General features: G+C 45.4%; 1 protein-coding gene across 1 annotated transcript in view; it reads left to right on the plus strand.

Annotated features, from left to right (window-relative positions):
* VPS35L (VPS35 endosomal protein sorting factor like) overlaps positions 1-24256 on the plus strand; it is a 133644-nt gene that overhangs the window by 101237 nt on the left and 8151 nt on the right. Inside the window, exons 27-29 of the mRNA XM_049904886.1 lie at positions 3708-3847; positions 13076-13241; positions 19162-19280. Of these exons, the coding sequence (XP_049760843.1) occupies positions 3708-3847; positions 13076-13241; positions 19162-19280 (425 nt within the window). The remainder of the gene's footprint in view (positions 1-3707; positions 3848-13075; positions 13242-19161; positions 19281-24256) is intronic.

Raw genomic sequence — 24256 nt, forward strand, 5'->3', positions numbered from 1 at the left:
GGGCAAAGTTGCTCCCTCTTAACAAGGCATAATAATAGGCATATTTTCAGGACCACTTGGATAGAGGAAATAAATGGTCTTTGGAGTTGCTCTGAGCAGAATTTGAGTTCCCACTGAGAAAAGCTCTTTACTTTGTTTTCTGACATACTTAATGTTTTCCCAGAAAAGCCCTGTCAGCAGAGGCGTGGCGACAGCTCCTGCCCATGCTCCAAGGGGTGGTGTCGGGGGTAGGTTCAGTTCATCGTTTGAGCTTCCCTTTTGTCTGATTCTAAAGGGGGTGGCCAGCTACAGAAAGCAGAACTGATGCCCTTTGCTTGAAGTATGGGGTGGGGGGCTGTTAACGCTGTAATGCTCACTAGACTCTCTCCCTTAAAGCCTAGCTGAGGCTGTGCCTTTCTTTAGAGAGTGTGTGGAGGGAGAGAGTAAGGAAATCCACTTTGGGGGCCTGGGGAGGGAGGTGGTCAGCGTGGCCCACCCAGAGTCACTGTGACCCATGGTGCATGTACCGAACTATTTCTACCCCGCCTGCTTCCCAAATTAATTTAAGGTGACATTTACATGAAAAAGCTCTTCATGTGGCTGTAGAAATGGCAAATGTTTTGTTACCTATATATTTACCATAGTTTTTAAAAAAAATGTTTAAAAAAAATAAAGCTCTCGCCATGTTGAAACCAAAACTCATAAGCACAAAATTCAATGGTAAAGCAGGGGAGAATGAGATCAGAAATGTAAGCTGACGTAAGCTTTTCCACCCTAAGAGGAAAACTAGCTCTGAGGTTCCCAGCAGTCCAAGCGAAGAGGGAAATGCAACTTTCACAAAAGAACACAAAACTCCTTAGGAAGTAAGGGTCCCTTTTTCTCTTGGCTTTGCCAGGACTCATTGCACAGAGGGGCAGCACTGAGAGCAGTGGAGAGTTTGAGCCTTGAGGCTGACTTGTCCTGAGTCCTGCTCCTCTCTGTTCAGTTTTTAGATGTAAAATGGGAAAACAGGCCCTTGTAGGGTTGTCATGACTATTGGATAGAGGATGAACTCTGTCAGGATCTTAGCACAGTGCCTGGCACACAGTCAGCTCTCAAACATTGGCTGTTATTGCTGCTGCTAGGATCCCTGGTGATGCAGTGCTTATGAGCTCAGGCTGCTAACCCAAAGCTGGCAGTTCGAATCCACTAGCTGCTCCTTGGAAACCCTATGGGACAGTTCTACTCAGTCCTATAGGGTTATTGTGAGTCAGAATAGACTCAATGGCAGCGGGTATTGCTGCTGCTGCTGTGTTTTCCCCACTGTCTCTCCAGAATGTTGTTGCTGCCTCCTCACTGGTCTCCCTGGCCTTACTTCTGCCTTCTCCAGTTTCCTCTCCATGCCCCGCCTAGTATTTGGTTATAAAAAGGTCCCCCCGTCTAGGTGTCCTGACATTTCTTTACCTCTCCTTCTCTGTTGTGGTTTGCGTTACTTTTTTTTAAGTGAAAGTTTACAAATCAAGTCAGTCTCTCATACAAAAATTTATATACACCTTGCTGTATACTCAGTTGCTCTCCCCCAATGAGACAGCATGCTCCTTCTTTCCACCCTCTATTTCCATGTCCACTCAGGCAGCTTCTGTCCCCCTCTGCCTTCTCATCTCCCCTCCAGGCAGGAGCTGCCCACAGTCTCATGTGTCTACTTGAGCCAAGAAGCTCACTCCTCACCAGTATCATTTGCTGTCTTATAGTCCAGTCCAATCCCTGTCTGAAGAGTTAACTTTGGGAATGGTTCCTGTCTTGGGCTAACAGAAGGTCTGGGGACCGTGACCTCCGGGGTCCTTCTAGCCTCGGTAGACCATTAAGTCTGGTCTTTTTATGAAAATTTGGGGTCTGCATCCCACTGCTTCTGCTCCCTCAGGGGTTCTCTATTGTGTTCCCTGTCAGGGCAGTCATCTTCTGTAGCTGGACACCATCTAGTTCTTCTTGTCTCTGATTTATGTGGCCTTTTCTGTCTCTTGGGCTCATAATTATCTTGTGTCTTTGGTGTTCTTCATTCTCTTTTGCTCCAGGTGGGATGAGACTAATTAAGATTTGCATTACCTTTAAAAAACACAAATGACATGGGGGCAGTGGAGTCTGAATTAGCTCTGTCTTGACTTCCACCTGGCCACTACCCTTTCAAGCTCATGTCCTCATCTGGGAATGGACATACTTTCCATTTCTCACAGGACCGCTTGAGGATTAAGATAAACTACTTAAAGACAAGGCCCAGGAGCACCTAAGGGTTCCATAAATAAACCAAAAACCAGTTGCCATCAAATCAGCTCCAACTCATGGTGACCCCATGTGTGTCAGAGTAGAACTGTGCTCCGTAGGATTTTCAGTGGCTGATTTTTGGGAAGTAGATTGCCAGACCTTTCTTCCGAGGCACTTCTTGGTGGACTTGAGCCTCCAAACTTTTGGTTAGCAGCTGAGCACATTAATTGTTTGCACCACCCAGGGAACCCAACTGATTACTATTTGTGGCAAAGACGGAAGGCCTGACAGCCTTTGACTCTTTCTAGGGGGTTTATCTACCAGAACCAATTCAAATGCCTTTTCCCTGAACCCTCATATCTCATATCTTTCTCCCCAACAACAACAAGGTTAGCTACTTCAGGTGTTCCTTAGACCCAGGTACATAACAGGTGCGCAGTAAATAGGTGTTAACTGGTGTGATTACATCAGCCACATTACCACAGTCATATTGTCAAATATCCTCCACTTTTTGTCCCTGTGTGCCCAGGAGAGCGCCCTCTTCACAGTTGATGCTTAATAAATGCACTGAGGGGAACGTGAGAAGGGTATGAGTGCAGGGTTTGGGAGATAGCCTGGTAAAGAAGCTGCCAGAGCAGAGCTCACTTGATTCAGAAAGCTGTGAGAGAAATATCTTTCCGTAATATGGCTTTTTTCCCTTTGAGGAAAGAGGAGAAGGTGGAAAACCACTATCCAGCTTCAGAGGCATACTCTTCTTATTAAAGTCAGGCTTTGTTCTCAGCAAAGTAGCGATTTGTTGTTGCATTCTCCCCTCTGGGGTGCAGGTTGGGGTTCCTGTTTTCATTCAAGATGCTGTAAACCAATCCAATGTTCTCTTTGCATCACTGGAAGTCGTTTCAGAGTGGAGCTGCGCTTGGACCATGAAGACGTTTGATCTCCTTGAGTAGTTTAAATTTTCATTTGTGAGGTCAATGGTTTTTTGTTTTGTCCTTGAGGCTTTTTCTCATGGTTAATCATTGGGCAGTTCTAGAAAGAACTGTCTGTCCCTCTCCATCTTCTCCCCCACGTCTTCCCTCTATCTTGCTTCCATGTCTTTCTTTCTCTCTCTCTCTCTCTCTCCCCCCCTTTTCCCCTTTGTCCCTGCCTTCCCTGTCCTCCTTTCCTTCCTTTTTTCTACCCTTTGGAATCTTATAGTTTTATAGATTATTTCACATAGCTTCAAAAAAAAATCCCTATTCCCCAAGTGCATCTTTAGAACTATGACTGAACTAGATGTCTCTAAAGCTGTGTGTGTGTGTTGTGTGTGTCGTGTGTGTGCTGTGTGTGTTACGGTTTGCAGAAACCCCGCTGTAGACCTGCCAGCCGTTTCAGGCCCTCACCTTGGGCTGACTTCCATGTAATTCTCAGGACTGGCCTCCAGGCTTTGTGAAGAAGAAAGCAGACCGTGGATTTTCCGGATCTCATCCAGGGACTTCTCTTTTGCCTTACAGCTGATGCTTTCTTCAAAGCCGCTATAAGCCTCGTTCCTGAAGTTCCAAAGACGATTAATATAGATGGGAAGATGCGGCCATCAGAATCATTCCTTCTGGAATTCCTCTGCAATTTCTTTTCTACTCTGTTAATAGTTCCGGTACGTTACCCCAGAAGACCCATAGGTGACACCTTTCATTGACCTGCCATATGTATCCTGAGCCCTGAAAGTGCAGGAACATTCTGTCTAATATCTGTGTATCGGTTTTCTGGTCAGGTGTGTGAATGGCTCAGTGTATTTTCTGTTCATACTGTGCCTGAGTGTACTGGTTCAAGCTCTCTATACTGCTGAGGGGAGTGTAGCTTAATAGTTAAGGGCACTGGCCTTGGAGCCAGGTGCGCCTGGGGGAGAATCCCAGCTTGGCCGCCTACCAGGGCTGTAGTGTTGGACAGTTATGGACCTTTACTAGACTTCTCTTCCCTCATCTATAAAATGGGGGTGCTGGTAGTATCTACCCCCTGGGATTATTGTGATGATGACATGAGTGAATACACACAACGTCACCCAGTTGGTATGTAGTAAGCACAGGAAAAGGTTATATGGCGGTGTTGGTGATGGTGTTTTGATGGCAAATAGTAGAAATGGAAACAGGATTGTATTGGCCAAAGGGACTTTGCTGGAAGGATGCTGGGGTTTCTCGTGGAATGTAGGAGATGAAGAGTCAGGCTTGGGCTGTGTGGAATCAAGGCCACCCCAGTGACCCTGCAGTGGGAATTCCTGGACCCTCTCCCTAGCAGAGGTTCATAACGTGGGGTCCACCTACTCCCTGGGGGTTTGTCAGAGTGATCATGAATTTGCACAAGGAAAAAAATAGGTCTTCTTTATTTCTACAAAATTCTGACAGAAATGTGTCCTTGTATTCAGTTATAATTCATAGGCAACAAACCATAGAAGTAGCAGCAGTAGCTGGAACTTTGTCACCAAAATAAATCAGCTGTGTTCATTTCACATTGCAGATGTGGAAGATATTTCAGAATAACGTTTATGCTCAGCGTTACTTACGAAGCATAGTGGTTAGTACGCCCATCACTAGATCGGTTATGTAACGCATTCATGAAGAAGCAGTAGAATACAATATAACAAATATATTTAAAAAAATAATTTGACAACTGTATTAGTATAGTATTAGTACTAATATTAGTATAGTACTAATATTATATTCCACCACCCATTTGTCAGTTTGTTGTACTGTGATGGTTTACATATTGTTATAACGCCAGAAGCTATGCCACCAGTAGATGATATACCAGCAGGGTCATCCATGGTGGACAGGTTTCAATAGATCTCCCAGACTAAGACAGATTAGGAAGAAAGGCCTGGCAGTCTTTCTGAAAATTAGACAAAACTCTGTAGATCACAATAGAATATTGCCAGATGAGCACCCTAGGTTGAAAGGCACTCAGAATACCCAGTGGCCGTAACAACGGACTGATGCATACCAGTGATTATGAAGATGGCTCAGGAATAGGCAATGTTCCATTCTGTTGTACATGGGGTCACCATGAGTCAGAACTGACTTGATGGCAGCGGAACAACAACAGTGTTATACTAGTACAATACTATGGCATTACAGTGTGTGTATATGTGTGTGTGTAGTATATCACGAAAAACCAAACCCATTGCCGTTGAGTTGCTATGCTCTGTGCCTCCTCAGAGCCTGTGTTATCCCCTTTCTAAAATGGGGTTAATACGCCCACTTCAGGGTGGGGAGCTATTGTGGATGAAATGATAGATGTGAAGGTACTTTGTCAACTAGAAGCTCTGTTCCAGGGCTTGCAGACTGGGGGCCAGTGGGTGGACTTCAGTTTGTGGACAAGATTGTTTAGCCATAATTTTAACGAAAAACATTTGGAATCAGTCGCCTGTGTTTAAAAATTGGCAACCAGTTGTTGTGGAGTCGGTTCCAACTCATGGCCACCGTGTGTGTGTCAGAGTAGAACTGTGCTCCATAGGCTGTTCAGTGGCTGAATTTTTGGAAGTAGATCGCCAGGCCTTTCTTCCCAGGTGCCTCTGGGTGGACTCAAACCTTCAGCCTTTCAGTTAGCAGCAGAAAAACCCACATTTCCAGCTTCTCTTGAAAAATCAGGTCTGCCATGTCGGGCTACATTCCTCTACTTGGCCGGCTGGCCACAGCTGTTCCCTGCAGGTGGGCCTGTGCACTCTCTCTCTGGTTCCCCGAGGCACCTTCAGACCCACTTCTGTTGCCTTCCTGGCCCCTTGGGGCATTGATGGTTCAGTGGTTCGATTCCTGGCCATTGTACCTTATACTCAGCTACCAGCCGTCTGTCAGTGGAGGCTTGTGTGTTGCTGTGATGCTGAACAGGTTTTAATGGTGCTTCCAGGCCAAGACAGACTAGGAAGAAAAGCCTGGCAATCTACTTCTGAAAAATCAGCCAGTGAAAGGCCTATGAATCACAACAGTTCGATCCACAACCGATCATGGGGATGGTTGCTCCATTGTGCATGGGGTCACTGTGAGTTGGGGGCCGACTCAAGCGCAGCTAACATCATCATCTAGGATTCAGAGAAGAATTGCTTTTCTTTGACTTACCACCGACAAGGCCCAGCCCTAGGCAAGACGTCGGGTCTTAAGCGTCACTTATTCAGTTATTCCACAGGTATTTGTTGATCTGGGGATTCAGGAGAGACATATCCCCTACACTCTCCAACTCATTTTCTGACTAGAGGGAGACAGATGTTGAGCAAATAAATAAACATGTAATTGAACTATAGGGAACTCTTGAGAGCCTCAGAGTTGAGTGAGGGGTCTTTCCCTGAGAAAGGAGCTGAGGTCCGAAGGAGGAATAGTCATGAAATTGGTGCAGAGGGGGAAAGGACAGGACGACTTGGGCAGAGGGAACAACATGGGTGAGGGCCTCGAGGCGGGAAGGAGCCCTTGAGGGACTGGGAGAAAGCCTCAGTGACTAGAACACAGACAGACGCCTGACAAGGCTGATGAGGCTGTTGGAACTGGCTCCTGCAGGGAAGGAGTAGGGGTGATCTCGGCAGTCAAGAGCCTTCTCTCCCCTGTTGATCTTTATCTCCCCTGTCCACCCCTGCTCTCCCACTCTTCCTCCCCCAGTGCCCCTTCCTCCCTTTATGCTCTTCCTCCCATCCCACCTGTGTTCCTACTCCTTTTCTAAAGGGCTTTATTGCTTATTTACCAGCGCTTAGATACCGTCACAATGAGCCAGCCATTTGGGTAAAAAAAAAAAAAAATTGCCATCGAGTTGATTCCAACTCACAGCGACCCTCTAGAGCAGTAGAACTGCCCCCATAGGGTTTCCGAGGCTGTCATCTTTATGGAAACAGACTGCCACATCTTTCTTTCGCAGAGTGGCTGGTCAGTTCAAGCTGCCAACCTTTTGGTTAGCAGCTTAGCACATAACCTCTGCACCACCAGGCAGTTTGCATACTCACTGAAAATAAGCCTGCTGTTTTCTCCATTTCACAGATGTAAAAACTGAGGCACAGAAAGGTGAAGTAACTTGCCCAGGGTCACCAGCTAGTAAGTGGCCAAGCTAAGACTGAGAGCCAGGATGCCTGTGCTCACCTGTCATCTTAGTGGCCTCTCTTCGTAGCTCTTCTGGGAAATTAGCCGTTACTGGGGTATTATTTCTTCTCCCAAAGACTGGCGTTTCACAGGGGGCCTCCTGAAGACCAGAGATCCAAAGGAATGTTGCTAATGGTGGAAGCCAAGGCCCCCTGTCAGGCCAGTGGCAGAGAGGTTTGAGTCCCCTCTGGGCCCCCTTGGAAGGACCTGGTAAGTGGTTTTGCTCTGCACTCTGGGAGGCAGCCTGGCCAGGGGCACCAGAGGGAACCATTTCCTCTTGGAACGCCGTCTAAATCCAGGACCTTTTTTTTTTTTTTTACTTCTTTGTAAAAAATTTGTGTGTGCCTTGCTTCAGTTGTTAGCATTGAGCCATGAAAGTACAGTTTTTCTTTTCAATTTTACAACTACTGAAGCATGGATCTCATGTGGAAATTTTTTTCCCGTACACAAGGTTGGAAATAATCTCTTGCCTCTTTGGTTGTGACCAAAGACTCTCGGGAATGGCTTACTACCAACCTTTATGAATGATAGAATTTTGCAAGACCAACGACTTCTCCGTTGCAAATACCTTCTTTCACCAACATAAACAGCGACTCTACACGTGGACCTCGCCAGATGGAACACACAGAAATCAAATTGACTACATCTGTGGAAAGAGACGATGGAAAAGCTCAATATCATCAGTCAGAACAAGGCCGGGGGCCGACTGTGAAACAGACCATCAATTGCTCATATGCAAGTTCAAGCTGAAACTGAAGAAAATCAGAGCAAGTACACAAGAGCCAAAATAGGACCTTGAGTATATCCCACCTGAATTTAGAGACCATCTGAAGAACAGATTTGATACATTGAACACTGGTGACTGAAGACCAGTTGAGTTCTGGAATGACATCAAGGACATCATCCATGGAGAAAGCAAGAGGATATTGAAAAGACAGGAAAGAAACAAAAGACCCAGATGGATGTCAGAGGAGACTCTGAAACTTGCTCTCGAACGTCGAGCAGCTAACGCAAAAGGAAGAATTGATGAAGTAAAAGAACTGAACAAAAGATTTCAAAGGGTGTCTCAAGAAGACAGAGTAAAGTATTATAATGACATGTGCAAAGAGCTGGAAATGGAAAACCAAAAGGGAAGAACACGCTCGGTGTTTCTCAAGCTGAGGGAACTGAAGAAAAAATTCAAGCCTCAAGTTCCAATAGTGAAGGATTCTATGGGGAAAATATTAAATGACACAAGAAGTATCAAAAGAAGATGGAAGGAATATACAGAGTCATTATATCAAAAAGAATTAGTTGATGTTCAGCCATTTCAAGAGGTAGCATATGATCGGGAATGGATGGTACTGAAGGAAGAAGTCCAAGCTGCTCTGAAGGCATTGGCGAAAAACAAGGCTCCAAGAATTGATGGAATATCAATTGAGATGTTTCAACAAACAGATGCAACACTGGAGGTACTCACTCGTCTATGCCAAGAAATATGGAAGACAGCTTCCTAGCCAACTGACTGGAAGAGATCCATATTTATGCCTATTCCCAAGAAAGGTCATCCAACCGAATGTGGAAATTATAGAACAATATCATTAATATCACACGCAAGCAAAATTTTGGTGAAGATCATTCAGAAGTAGCTGCAGCAGTATATTGACAGGGGACTGCCAGAAATTCAGGCCAGTTTCAGAATAGGATGTGGAACCAGGGATATATATCATTGCCGATGTCAGATGGATCCTGGCTGAAAGCAGAGAATGACCAGAAGGATGTTTACCTGTGTTTTATTGACTGTGCAAAGGTATTTGACTGTGTGGATCATAACAAATTATGGATAACATTGCAAGGATTGGCAATGCCAGAACACTTAATTGTGCTCATGAGGAACCTTTACATAGATCGAGAGGCAGTTGTTCAGACAGAACAAGGGGATACTACATGGTTTAAGGTCAGGAATGGTGTGCGCCAAGGTTGTAGTCTTTCACCGTACCTATTCAATCTGTATGCTGAGCAGATAACCCTAGAAGCTGGATTGTATGAAGAAACAGGGCATCAGGTTTGGAGGAAGACTCATTAACAACCTGCATTATGCAGATGACACAACCTTGCTTGCTGAAGGTGAAGAGGACTTGAAGCACTTACTAATGAAGATCGAAGACCACAGCCTTTGGTATGGATTGCACCTCAACATAAAACAAAAGTCCTCACAACTGGACCAATGAGCAACATCATGATAAACGGAGAGAAGATTGAAGTTGTCAAGGATTTCATTTTACTTGGATCCACAATCAACAGCCATGGAAGCAGCAGTCAAGAAATCAAAAGATGCATTGCATTGGGTAAATCTGCTGCAAAGGGCCTCTTTAAAGTGTTGAAGAACAAAGATGTCACCTTGAAGACTAAGGGGCGCCTGACCCAAGGCATGGTATTTTCAATTGCATCATATGCATATGAAAGCTGGACAATGAATAAGGAAGACCGAAGAAGAATTGACGCCTTTGAATTGTAGTGTTGGTGAAGAATATTGAATATACCATGGACTGCCAAAAGAATGAACAAATCTGTCTTGGAAGAAGTACAACCAGAATGGTCCTTAGAAGCAAGGATGGCAAGACTGTGTCTTACATGCTTTAGACATGTTGTCAGGAGGGATCAGTCTCTGGAGAAGGATATCATGCTTGGCAAAGTACTGGGTCAGCGGGAAAGAGGAAGACCCTCAACGAGGTGGATTGACATAGTGGGTGCAACAATGAGCTCAGGCATAACAACGATTGTAAGGATGGCACAGGACCGGGCAGTGTTTTGTTCTGTTGTGCATAGGGTCACTATGAGTCGGAACTGACTCAAGGGCACCTAACAACACCAACTATTGCCCCTTTCACCTTTTTGAAGGTGTGTTGAATGGGTTCCCATTTATGTTGAAATTAAGTTACTGGAACATTCAGATTGTTGCCTATTTCCAAGGCAGATCCTTAAATATATTTTTGGACATCCACATAGCAGAACAAAATAGCCTAGTTAGAAACAGCTGTTCGCAAAGAAAGGCGTAGTGTGTTGCCAGCTGAAATTGACTCTGTAAATCGAGGGTAGACAATGCTGGGCGATTTTGATGCATGTAGTTTGAGGCATTCAGACTTCTGAGCATGACGTTTCTTCTCTCCTCCTCTGATATTGTAACAGCAGCTCCTGTCGATGTTAATGGCTTATACAAAAGGCCTGATACCACTCCACCATCATCCGTATCCATTGAAACTATCACTGTAGATACACAGTCATGTTGGATTAAAAGACACATCCAAGCCCTGAGCATACCCCGGGTGTGTCAGAGTAGAAATGTGCTCCACAGGGTTTTAAGTGGCTGTGAGTTTTCGGAAGTAGATTGGTAAGCCTTTCTTATGAGGCACCTCTGGCTGGATTCAAACCTCCAACCTTTCGGTTAGTAGCTGCTGTGTGCTTAAGTGTTTGCACCACCCAGGGACTCCCATGTTGGATTAGATCGCTGCTAATTCCCATCCATCTTGGTTATAGTGGAGTGCCCTGGTGGTACTGGTAAGAGCTCAGCTGCTAAACAAAAGGTCAGCAGCTCCAATACACCAGCTACTCCTTGGAAACCCTATGAGTCAGAATCAACTCGATGGCAACAGGTTTGGTTTGTTGGTTATAGCACTTTTCATACTCTGTAGCACTTCATTCTCCATTGCAGTAGTTGAATATGTCTATGCCTTCTCCCAGTTAGCAAGCCTGTAAAGTCAGAGACAAGCCTCGTTTATCTGTAGCGAGGCAGTGTAAATGTGGCGTTAGTAGTTATGAATATCCACTCTGGAGCCAGGCTATCAGGGTTTGAATCCTGGGCTCTTAATCTCTCTGTGACTCAGTTCCCCACCTGTGAGATGGGAATCATAGCCATATCTTCCTGGAACATAGTAGATCTGTGATGGCTGTGCTAAAAAAAAGCCACCATAAATATTAGCTATCTTTGTTTGTGTAGCTGCCTCAGTGCCTGGCACATAGAAAGGGCTGGGAAAAAAGTGTAGTCCACTCAATAACATTTACCAAGTGCCTGCCTTGTGTCCAGCACTGTCCTAGGAGCCGAGGACAGGGCTGTATTGTATGTCATGGTGGGGGGTTGGGGGGCGATTAACAGAGTGTGGAACGCCACTGGCCATCCTGGCCAGAGCTGCATTGGCCAACACCATCAGTAAGGTCCTCTGGAGGTTATAGCTAGTCTGAAAGGAGATACACAGGTAAATCTGTTGGGTGTTATTTAGTGAATGACTAATATGAATGAATAAGATTACTTCCGACGGTGAGAACCATTCGAAGAAAGTAAGACAGTGATTTGTGATAAAGAGAGATTGTGGGGGTGGGCACTCTGGATTGGGCAATCAGAAAGACCTTGTGAGGAGACAGCATTTCAGATGAGATCCGGAGCTGGTCCAGGGAGCCCGCCTGGCCAAGCCCAACAGCAAAATTCCAGTCAGAAGGAACAGTAAGGCTATGAGGCCAGTCATCTTCTGCATGTGTGCCAGGTGTTTCCTGGTGGCCCCACTGTCCTTCCGCCCCTTGACGGTATCACCTGGGCATCCATCTTGCCAACTTCCAGTTAGCTCAGTCAACGAGAGGTGCTGACAGCAGATCAGAGGGCAGGAGGAGAGAGAGGCTGGGGTATTCCTCCTCGCGCACTCCTGCTGGGCCCTGATTTGGCAGTGGCTTTTTTGTTCTGGCCAGGTGGCCTTCTATGCTGCAAGTCTTGCCAGGTTCCTGTAACGCTGCTCCCTGCACCTTGTCTTTCAGTCCAAGGGCTTTTGGCTCCTTGCTGCTGCCGGTCCCTGGTGTCTCGCTCCTCCTTGTTAGTTCCTTTCCCTCTGCCCATGTCTTTATAAATACCTTTTTGACTGCATCACCTGCGTCCTGCGAGGGCCCTAACCCAAGCAGCAGGTCCCAGGAACAGCAAAAGTGAAACTGGAGTGAGGGGTATGGGGAGTGATGTGGAATGGGGTCCAAGAGCTATGGGGGCAGGCAGATCCCAGGGAGCCCTGTGGGTCAGGATATAGACTGGGACGTTTTTTCCAAGTGGGATGAGAAGTCCTTGGAGTTTTAAGCCGGGAGTCACATCACTGCACATACCTTTTTGGAAGTGAATAGAGACTGCTCCAACACTTTGTTTTTTGTCTTAAGATTCAGTTTTGCATCTGAGAAACACTGTTTGCTATGAACTGTGCAGCTGTCTCTTGGGATTTTCTTCTCCCGAAAAGAGTCCTCAGTTTGACTGTGAATGTTGCTGAACATCCACTTGTCTGAAGAGTGAGGCTGTATTTAAAGTCGGTGCCATCAGTGATGACAGTGGTAATTTGGAGGCTTACCCAGTGTAGGTGGCTTCTGCCATTCCATCTGCTACGAGACCTGCAATCTTGCTGTTATAGTTGGAGGAATAGGACTTGTCTTTTTTTTTTTTTTTTTAACTACTATGCACATAAAAACAAGATGGTAATTTTTGGAAACAGGCCATTAAGCTGACAGGTAGCTCTGCTTTCCCATTCCTTGGACTCAAAAAGGAAGGCTCCCAACCTTGTCTTCACAGATAGGATGGGGCATGTTGACTAATAGGGCGTTTTGACATTTTTCTGTCTATTGTTTAAGCAGGCTTATGAGTGGGCTTTTCCTTCATAAAGTAACTGGCACTTTAATTTCTCTACAGCTGCTAAAGGGAGGGACCTGGATTGCTGGGTTGTTTTGTTTCTTGCTCCACATTTAGGATTATTTATCCTTGTTTGCTTCTCCACTAGGACCATCCTGAACACGGGGTCCTGTTTCTTGTTCGAGAGCTTCTCAACGTGATCCAGGACTATACCTGGGAAGACAGTAGCGATGATAAAATCCGCATCTACACCTGCGTCCTGCATCTTCTCTCTGCCATGAGCCAGGAGACCTATCTCTACCACGTGGACAAAGGTACCCTTTCTACACTGTATGCTTGAACTTCATGAAAGCCTAATGGAATGTTTTTAGTTTCTATTTTATTTATTGCCGTATGTGTTACAGACCACCTGCAGGTGGCGAATACAATTAATGTGCTTGTCTGTTAACTGAAAGGTTGGCAGTTCAAGTCCATCAAGAGGCACCTCAGAAGAAAGGCCTGGCAGTCTGCTTTCAAAAATTCAGCCATCGAAAACCCTATGGTGCACAGTTCTACTCTGACCCACATCAGGTCTGAATCAACTCAATAGCAAATGGTGGTAGAATATTTTAGCTACCGTGGACTTCTAGTCCAGGGTTTCTCTAATCTGCCTGGTTATCAGAGTTATCTGGGGCAGCCCATAAAAATACAGGTTCCTGAGCCCCATCCTGTACCTCCTCAGTGAGCATCCCCAGGAAGAGGCCTGAGAATCTGTATCTTTAACAAGCCTCTCAGGTCATTTTTATGATCAGGCAAGTTTGGAGAAGTGTCTTTTGGGTCAGTGGTCTTTCTTGGCTACAGACTAACCCAGAAAGATGGTTAAATATACATGTGCTTGAGCTTCTTCCTAGGCCTTTTACTAGACCATACCCTCAGGTGGGCCCTGGCATGCAGGGTTTTTAATCAGGTCTTCAGGTAATGCTGAGGCTCAGCAAGCCCTGAGTTCAAATGTTCTGGAAGAAGGAGAAGGCATTGTTCTCCCCATGCTACTTGCCGTTTTGAACTTATGTGTACAAGTTTAGGAACAGCCTCCTCATGTCCTGGACGTAGATAACACGGGACAGTCCCAATTGCAGGCCAAGTATCTCCTGCCTGTCAGACCCTCAGTTCCAATTTTTGGTTTCCAAAAAATGGCCCTATGGTTAAAAGTGCTTCTGTCAGTAGTTGTATACCTGAAGGTTTAAAGAACTGTCTCTGCAGTTGGACATTTCAGTGAACAAGTTTGCAGTGCTAACAGATGGCCTTCTGTTATTGAAGGTGTTCTCTAACCGGGAGCGTGGCCGATGATAAAGATGTAACTTAGGGAGACTGGTTGATAATGCTAGCTACTACTGTAACTACAAGGCTCTGCACAAAGCTCCCAGGCCTTTTTCTCCGTAATCCTCACAGCATTGCTATGAAGACAGGCATGCATCCGCATGTTACACATGAGCAAGGGAGGCTCAGAAAGACAAAGTGATGGAGCTAAGATTCAGACCCAGAACTATGTGACAGACATCACACTGCCTTCTTGATTACATACGAACAATGTTTTCATTCAAGTATGACATATATACCATAAAAAATACAGCTCAGTGGATTATCACAAAGTGAACATACCCAGGTAACCACCACCCAGCTGAGGAACTAGAACATTCCATTAAAAGGAATGAAATACTGGTACATGGTACAACATGGGTGAGCTTTGAAACCATGCTGAGTGAAAGAAGCAGACACAAAAGGCCATGTATTGTATGATTCCATTCATACGAAATATCCGAAATAGGCAAATCTATCAAGAAGTAAATTAGTGGTTGCCGGGGGTTGAGGGGAGGGAACAATGGGGAGTAACTGCTCATAAATACGTTTTTTTTGGGGGTGATGGAACTGTTCTGAGATTAGATAGCAGTGATGGTTGCGTAACTGTGAGTATACTAAAAACCGCTGAATTGTGTACTTTAAAAAGGAGAATTTTATATATGTAAATTATATCTCAATTAAAAAATTTTTAAGAAAAAAAATATTGCTAGCTCTCCAGAAATCCTCTCATGCCCCTTCCAGTCAGCACCATCATTCTATTCCTCAAAGTTATGTCGCTGTCCAGACTTGTAACATCGTGACTAAGTTTGCTAGTTTTTTATTTTTATGTAAATGAAATAATTTAGCAAGCATTCTTTGGTGTTAGGCTTCTTTCACTAGGTATTATGCCTGTAAGAGTCATCTATGTTGCGTGTAGCTATAGTTTATCCTTTTTCATTGCTGTATAGTCTTCCATTGTATGACTGTATGATTTATCCATTCCCATATGGATGGACATTTATATGTTTCTAGTTGCAAGTTGGGTTTATTATGAATAGCACTGCTATGAACATTCTTGTACATATTTCTTGGTGTACATTTCTGTTGGTTTATGCCTAGGAGAGATCCCTGGTGGTGTAGTGGTTAAGTGCCTGGCTGCTGATCAAAGAGTCAGCAGTTTGAAGCCACCAGCCACTCTTGTTGGGGAGAAAGATGTGGCAGTCTGCTTCCGTACAGATTTACAGCCTTGGAACCCCGGTGGGGCAGTTCTACTCTATCCTATAGGGTAACTGTGAGTTGAAATTGACTCAATGTAACAGTTTTTTTTCATATGCCTAGAATTGCTTGCTCTTAGGGTTTGTTTATGTTCAACACTGGTAGATACTGCGTAACAGTTTTCCAAAATGATGATACCAGTTTACATTCCCGCCAATCAGGTATGAGCATTCCAGTTGCTCCACATCCTTACCACCGCTTGGTGTGGTCAGTCTTTTTTTTATTTAAGCTATTCTGATGGGTGCATTTAATTTGCGTTTCTCTTATACTGAATGAGGTTGAGCACCTTTTCCTGTGTTTATTGGCATTTTGATCTCCTCCTTTGAAGTGTCCCTTGAAGGGCTCTGAACTGCAGAGAAATGTAGGAGGACCAGACCCTGATGTGGAAGTGGGCTATAAATCATAGGGTATGTCAGAGGAGCAGACTTATCCTTCCTTCTCCTCTCTCCATGCTTCCTCAAGGAGACTCGGTGAATTCTCTGCAACTGCCAGGAGAGACTGCGGGAGCCAGTGGTCAGCACAGGGAGCGAGGCTGTATTTGATAGGCAAGGAGTCTAGTTTTCTGACTTCTAAAGATGAAAACAGAAGATTGGATTGTTTTCCTTTTTGTTAATCCAGCTGTGTTTACTTTGGATGTGGAATTGTGACCTTTTAATAGGAGAGAGACCCAGGGAGCCACATGAGATTCTGCTGGGGGTTGGGATTGCATGTTCCTGACTCTCTTTCTTACTCTAAGCAGCTTTTTAGATAGCGTTGACAGATGAGGACTGCTGAAAAAGAGGGCTTAAATAATTTTTGCATTTATGAAGCAGTACTAGCCACTTTCTTTCTAGATTACTAGGAAGAGAATGTCTTGAAATTACCTGGTGCAGTAACCTCAGGGCGTCCACGCGAGCATTATGAGACAGTGTGTGTGTTTGAAGACGGAATAAAAAATATTCCGGTATACTGAATGCTTGTTTAGTATGAGATAGAGAGTATCTTTGTTGGGAGATACGCTGTCAGCCACGGTGGCCCCCTCCACTCATTCATACCACCTTCTAGGCCCTTGAAGCATTCACATTTGTGACCCCCAGGCCCGACAGCTGCAGAGATTGTGGGTTATTTTTAGTGGCCATTTGCCAGGGACATCATTCCCCTCCTCCCTGAGAGCCATGTCCAGACTCTAAGGCCCACCTACTTGTTGGCCTGACCAAATTACTTCTAATTCTGTACCTTGCCCTTTTCACCCTCCTTTTGTTCTCACCAAGTATTAACAAGGAAAACTTGTTTCCCCCTCCTGACCCTTTTTCCACCTTCTCTAGTAAATTCAACCTTTAGAGCTCAGCTTATCGTCGTTGTTAATTGCCGTCGAGTCACCTCCGACTCATGGCAGCCAGAAGTACAAGAGGAGGAAACATTGCTCCGTCCTGTACCGCCTTCCTGACTGTTGGTACACTTGAGTCCATTGTTGCAGCTCTTCTGTCAGTCCATCTCAAGGAGGGTTTCCCTCATTTTCACTGGCCCTCCACTTTACCAGACAGTATCCTTCTCTAGCACATGGTCTTCCCTGAGGACATTCCCAAAGTAAGACTTGCCATCCTCACTTCTAAGGAATAGTCTGGCTGTATCCCCATTCTTTCCAATATTATACATGAGCTCAGCTTAGATCTCACTGGTTCCAGAAATCTTTCCCAAGCCTAGATTTAAGGATCCCATAACTCCCAGGACACCTCCTCCTGGCTTTTGGCATGTCCCGTTGTGTTTGTCTGTTTGCTCATCTGTCTGCCCCGGTAGGCTGTAAGTTCTGTGGGGACAGAGCCCAGGTCTGCCTCACTCCCAACTAGTCCCCAGCTCTGAGCCCCGAACCTAGTGCAGAGCAGGCCCTCATTCAATAGGTGTATGTGTGTGTGCTAGAAGGCAGCCCACTCTGAACACACTTCTTGCCCCACGGGCAGGAAGCTTGTAGCTCCGGCAGTGGGCCAGGGTAGTTGGCCACGAGTGGTCCTTGACCTTCTCACTCCTCCAGTGCTAGGCTAATCAGGCAGGAGTAGATTCCAGCCCCGAAGAATCAGGGGAATTTGTCCCAGAAACTATTCTCATCCTCAGCAGTAGACGTGAGGAATTCTTTCACCAGCTGCAGCTTTGCCACACTGCAAAATCTGGTAGTGGCGAATGCCTAGATCAAATTCTTTCACGTCTTACAAGAATAACTGCTGTCCTCAACATTGCAGAGAGCACTAGCCACGCAGCAACCAGAGCGTCTCAGAAAGCCAAACCTAGGACCGACCACTGCGTCCCGGAGCTGTCCACCACCAACCTGGTGTTGGAGGAGCAATTACGAAGGAAATAGTGGGCCGAGGAAAGTGTTCACTGGGAAGAGTCCCCATACACGGGTAGTTGAGAATGGGGTTAGAGTGACAGAACTGGGGAGTCGGAAACCCAGTTCTCCTTGTTCTTAGGCAACATGTGTCCCAGGGGCTTTGCCCGATTGCAGGCCTGCACCAGATCAGCAGCAGCGAACAGCTGCCCCCGCCACTTGCCCTGTTCCTGACCACTCCATGCCGTGCGTGCCCTAAGGAGCTCTCTCTGTCGCCTGTGGGTTGTGATGTTGCCTTGGGCTCCATGGAGAGAGCTCTGTTTATGCATATCAAGTTGAAATGACAGGCAAGCCAGTGTTTGGGAGCTGGGGCTAAGGCAACTAGAAGAAGAGTGTCTACACTCACAGGAATGTGGAGGAAAGATGAACTTCGAGGCAGAGGCCACAGCTTCATCATGGCCTCTAAGGCGTTTGTAGCAGGCTTAGCCAAAAAAAGGAAAACAACTGAACTGTCCCTCGGTAGGACCAACTCTAAACATTATGGTCCATCCATTCAGTAGTGCTAACTACTGAGCCACTAAAAAACACAGTTGATCGGTATTTGCTGATGTGGAAATAGCTGGTTCCAAGATATACTGTATTATTAAGTAAAGAAAGGTCAGTTAGTAGGAAGGGGGTAGGAAGAAAGGAGGGAACTCAAGCTCGAGGCTGTCTTCCATGGGGCTGGGCTTAGTCCAGGCAGTGATTGTCATGGGAAATGATCAGAGTGGAAGGCCTTTCAGTCTCAGACATTTTCAGAAGGATTCAAGCTCCGCAAGTAGTTGATTAGAGAACTTTTATGGTCCGCTCAGGGCTATTGTGAGGATGGGGTTATAGGGCAAACAGCACAGTGCACTGGTTAGGAGCTCTGCTCTTGGAATCAGACCTCTGAGTTTTGGATCCCAGCTGAGAATGCCTCTGAGCCTTGGTTTCCCCATCCATGCTGGTTAGGATGACTCTAAAATTATGCATGTAAAGCACGTGGCCCAGTGCCTGGTACACAGGAGGCGCTCACCAGTGGCAACTCCTCTGATGCTCCCATGATAGTGATGATGGTTGTCTCCTCCAGGCATGAAGAGGAAGGGGATGAGTTCCATACCTTGGGGCCTCTGGCTTAGACCATCCAATAGGCCAGGTGTCTCCTTTGTGATTCCCAATGCCCCAGTCCAGTGGGAAACAGGCCATTCCCATTTGCCCTGGAATGATTTCCTGCCATCTGCCACCACCACTTGACATGCACTGCCTCTCCTGGCCAGTATGGCTGTGGGTTGGGTGTGTCTCACGGCTCTTGTTTGTTCCATCAGTGGACTCCAACGACAGCCTCTACGGGGGAGACTCCAAGTTCCTGGCTGAAAACAACAAGCTGTGCGAGACGGTGATGGTGCAGATTCTGGAGCACCTGAAAGCTCTGGCCAAGGATGAGGTGGGTGCCCTCTTCCTGCCTGCCCCCTAACCCCTGCCCCTTGCTGGGAAAGTCCACAGTTCTGGGAATGGTTTGACATTCATACTGGAAAGGAAGTGATTTCATGGGAGTGATGTTTACATGGAAAGCATTTATCAAACTCTCAGGGCCTTTGCCCCTCTTCTCTCCGTTTGAAATGCACCCCCCCCCCCCCCCCCGCCTCCAAGGACTTCTCATCAGTCAGGTCTCAGCAAAAAAGTCACCTCTTCAGAGAGGTCCTCCCTTGCCCTGACTCTGAGGTAGCCACGCCCTCCCTCATGCCTCTGAAGCGCTTTTAGTGCTGTCTGAAATGTGCTATGTGTACTTGCCCGTTCCCAGCCTCCCCACTAGAACATCATGAGAACAGGGACCTTGTGAGTCTTAGAGACCTGCCTGTGCCAAGCTGGGTCTCTGGGATCCATCTGCTACCACAGTGTCCCCCACACCTAGAACAGAGCCGGGCGTACAGCAGTCAATATGTGTTGAATAAAAGCACGTGCTTTCCACACCTCAGCTCTTTCAGTGCTCACAGCAACCCTGCGAGATGTAGCTGTTATGTTTATTCCTATTGAACAGAAAAGGAAACGGAGGCTTAGGGAAGTATATGGAGCCCCTTTGGTAGCAATAGAATGGCAGGGATTCGAACCCCAGTTCCCAAGCTGGAACTCTTAACTGCTACTTTGTCCCCATCAACCAAGGCGTTGCACTTACTTGTTAAGAAGTGGCATGTGGCCATTATCTAGCACAATAATAGGTCTGTTTTTCAAACTCTTTGTATAAATTAAGTGCAGTTTGTCTATATTAAGTACGCACAATCCAGTGAGCTGGGAACAGGTGTTATCCTTGCTTTCCTTATGAGGAAACTGAATCCTAGAGAGATAGCTGGTAATATGGTCAAGGCAGTCTTCTAGAACCCCTGCTCTTATCAACAAAATATATTCTTTTATCAAATATTACATTTCTTCAGAGCAGTTTTCTTATATTTTCCATATAGATAGATAGATGGTTGATTGACTTCAATAAAATTTCCATGCAGTACAATATAAGTAATTACCTGGTTCCCTCCGCAAGTAATGCTGACCATGGTTTCCATTTTTGCAGCTTTGGCCCAAACATATGAGTGACAGATGGATCCCACTAACCCTGTCTCAGGCTTGGCTGGGTCGGTTTGTCAGTCGGTTGGTCGTTCAGGTGCAGGCAGGTCTCCGTTACTGTGTTAAGGCTGATTCCTGCTGTGTAGTCAAGGTGCAGGGAGGGGAGAAAAGGTTGGCAATGACTTAGGAGTCAAAGCTGGGGCCTGACATTCCATTTTACGTCCTGCCCTTGGGTTAACTGGTGCCTGACATCAGGGAGGAGGCAGTTGGCTGGCTAAGTTAACGTCAGCTGGTGCCTGACTTGCCATCTTCACACGCTTCCCTGGATCTTGCTCTTGACCTACTCTGACCTACCTTCTTGAAGCCCTGAGCATTTCAAATTTTTGATTCGTACCTATCAAGAGACAACCTGACAGCTTGTTCCTGATCTCATCTCAGCAGGAAGAGGCCTGTTTTCTCTCAACAATCCTCCCCTTCGATTCCTTTTCTCAGACCTAAGACAGATTTTTGTTTCCTCTGTTCTCAGTGGTTTTCCAACCCTGCCCCTTCTTCCAAAGCACTCAACCACTTTCCTCTTTCCCAAACCCCTGGGCTTTCCTGGATTCTCTGTTATTCTTAGACTTTGCTTCCCAATGCCCTTTGGTCCCCACGTGTCTGTCAGTTTGTCGTACTGTGGGGGCTTGCATGTTGCTGTGATGCTGGAAGCTGTGCCACCGGTATTCAGATACCAGCAGGGTCACCCTGAGGTTTCAGCTGAGCTTCTGGACTAACACAGACTAGGAAGAAGAACCTGGCAGTCTACTTCTGAAAAGAATTTAACCAGTGAAAACCTTATGAATAGCAGCGGAACACTGTCTGATACAGTGCTGGAAGATGAGCCCCCCAGGTTAGAAGGCACTCAAAAGATGACTGGGGAAGAGCTGCCCCCTCAAAGTAGAGTCAACCTTAATGACGTGGATGGAGTCAAGCTTTCAGGACCTTCATTTGCTGATGTGGCATGACTCAAAATGCGAAGAAACAGCTGCAGATATCCATTAATAATCAGAATGTGGAATGTACAAAGTATGAATCTAGGAAAATAGGAAATTGTCAGAAATGAACTAGAATGCATAAACAATATCCTAGGCATTAGCGAGCTGAAATGGACTGGTGTTGGCCATTTTGAATCAGACAATGATATAGTCTGCTATAAAGGGACTGACAACTTGAAGAGGAATGGCATTGCATTTATCGTCAGAAAGAACATTTCAGGATCTATCCTGAAGTACAGTGCTTGTCAGTGATAGGATAATATCCATACGCCTATAAGGAAGACCAGTTAATACAGCTGTTTTTCAAATTTACACACCAACCACTAAGGCCAAAGATGAAGAAATTGAAGATTTTTACCAGCTTCTTCAGTCTGATATTGATCGAACATGCAATCAAGATGCAGTGATAATTACTGGTGATTGGAATGCGAAAGTTAGAAACAAAGAAGGATCGGTAGCTAGAAAATATGACCTTGGTGATAGAAATGATGCCGGAGATCGCATGATAGAATTTTGCAAGATCGACGACTTATTCATTGCCAATACGTTTTTTCACCAACGTAAACAGCGACTGTACACATGGACTTTGCCAGATGGAATACACAGGAGACAAATTGACTATATCTCTGGAAAGAGATGATGGAAAAGGTCAATATCATCAGTAAGAATGAGGCCAGGAGCCCATTGTGGAACAGACCATCAGTTGCTTGTATGCAAGTTCCAATTGAAACTGAAAAAAATTAGGATAAGTCCACAAGAGCCAAAGTATGACTTTGAGTATATACCATCTGAATTTAGAGACCATCTCAAGAATAGATTTGATGCATTGAACGCTAATGACCGAAGACCAGAAAAGTTGTGGAATGACATCAAGGACATCATACCTGAAGAAAGCAAGAGGTCATCAAAAAGACAGGAAAGAAAGAAAAGACCAAAATGGATGTCAGAAGAGACTCTGAAACTTGCCCTCGAACATTGAGCAGCTAAAGCAAAAGGAAGAAATGATGAAGTAAAAGAACTGAACAAAAGATTTCAAAGGGCGGCTTGAGACAACAAAGTATTATAGTGACATGTGCAAAGAGCTGGAGATAGAAAACCAAAAGGGAACAACATGCTCGGCTTTTCTCAAGCTGAAAACACTAAAGAAAAATTCAAGCCTTGAGTTGTAGTAGTGAAGGATTCTATAGGGGAAGGTACTAAAAAACGCAGGAAGCATCAAAAGAGGATGGAAGGAATACACAAAAAGAATTGGTCAATGTTCAGCCATTTCAAGAGGTAGCATATGATCAGGAACTGATAGTACTGAAGGAAGAAGTCCAAGCTGCGCTGAAGGCATTGGCAAAAAACAGGCTACGGGAATTGAGATGTTTCAACAAACGAATGCAGCACTGGAATGCTCACTCATCTAGGCCAAGAGATTTGGAAGACAGCTACCTGGCCAGCCGGCTGGAGGAGATCCATATTTATGCTTATTCCCAAGAAAGGTGATCCAGTCAAATGCAGAAACTATCGAACAATATCATTAGTGTTGCACGTAAGCAAAATTTTGCTGAAGATCATTCACAAACGGCTGCAGCAGTATATCGACAGAGAACTGCCAGAAATTCTGGCTTGTTTCAGAAGTGGACATGGAACCAGGAATATCATTGCTAATGTCAGATGGATCCTGGCTGAAAGGAGAGAATACCAGAAAGATGTTTACCTGTGTTTTATTGACTATGCAAAGGCATTCAACTGTGTGGATCATAACAAATTATGGAGAACATTACCAAGAATGGGAATTCCAGAACACTTAATTGTGTTCATGAGGAACCTATACGTGGATGAAGAGGCAGTTGTTCAGACAGAACAAGGGGATACCGTGTGGTTTAAAGTCAGGAAAGGTGTGGATCAGGGTTGTATCCTTTCACCATACCTATTCAGTCTGTACGCTGAGCAAATAATCCAAGAATCTGGACTATATCAAGAAGAATTTGCTATCAGGACCGGAGGAAGACTCATTAACAGCCTACGTTACGCAAATGACACAACCTTGCTTGCCAAAAGCGAAGAGGACTTGAAGCACTTACTGATGAAGATCAGGGGCCACAGCCCTCAGTATTGATTACACCTCAACATAAAGAAAACAGAAATCCTCACAACTGGGCCAATAAGCAGCATCGTGATAAAAGGGGAAAAGATTGAAGTTGTCAAGGATTTCATTTTACTTGGATCCACAGTCAACACCCACGGAAGCAGCAGTCAAGAAATCCAAAGACGCATTGCATTGGGCAAATCTGCTGCAGAGGACCTCTTTAAAGTGTTGAAAAGCAAAGATGTCACCTTGAAGACTGTGGTGCGCCTGACCCAAGCCACGGTATTTTCAATTGCATCATATGCATGTGAAAGCTGAACAATGAATAAGGAAGACCAAGGAAGAATTGACACCTTTGAATTGTGGTGTTGGCAAAGAATACTGAATATACCATGGACTGCCAAAAGAATGAACAAATCTGTCTAGGATGAAGTACAGCTAAAATGCTCCTTAGAAGCAAGGATGGCGAGACTACGGCTTACATGCTTTGAACATGTTGTCAGGAGGGATCAGTCCCTGGAGAAGGACATCATGCTTGGTAAAGTGTAGGGTCAGTGGAAAAGAGGAAGACCCTCAATGAGATGGATTGACACGGTGGCTGCAACAGTGGGCTCAAGCATAAAAATGACTGAGAGGATGGTGCAGGAGTGGGCAGTGTTTCATTCTGTGGTATGTAGGGTCACTATGAGTTGGAACCAACTTGACTGCACCTAACAACAACATACCCTTTGAAGGCAAAAGATTAAAGTGGATTTTAAT

This window comes from Elephas maximus, chromosome 12 (assembly GCF_024166365.1).
Source record: "Elephas maximus indicus isolate mEleMax1 chromosome 12, mEleMax1 primary haplotype, whole genome shotgun sequence".
In the NCBI taxonomy this organism is placed as follows: Eukaryota; Metazoa; Chordata; class Mammalia; order Proboscidea; family Elephantidae; genus Elephas; species Elephas maximus.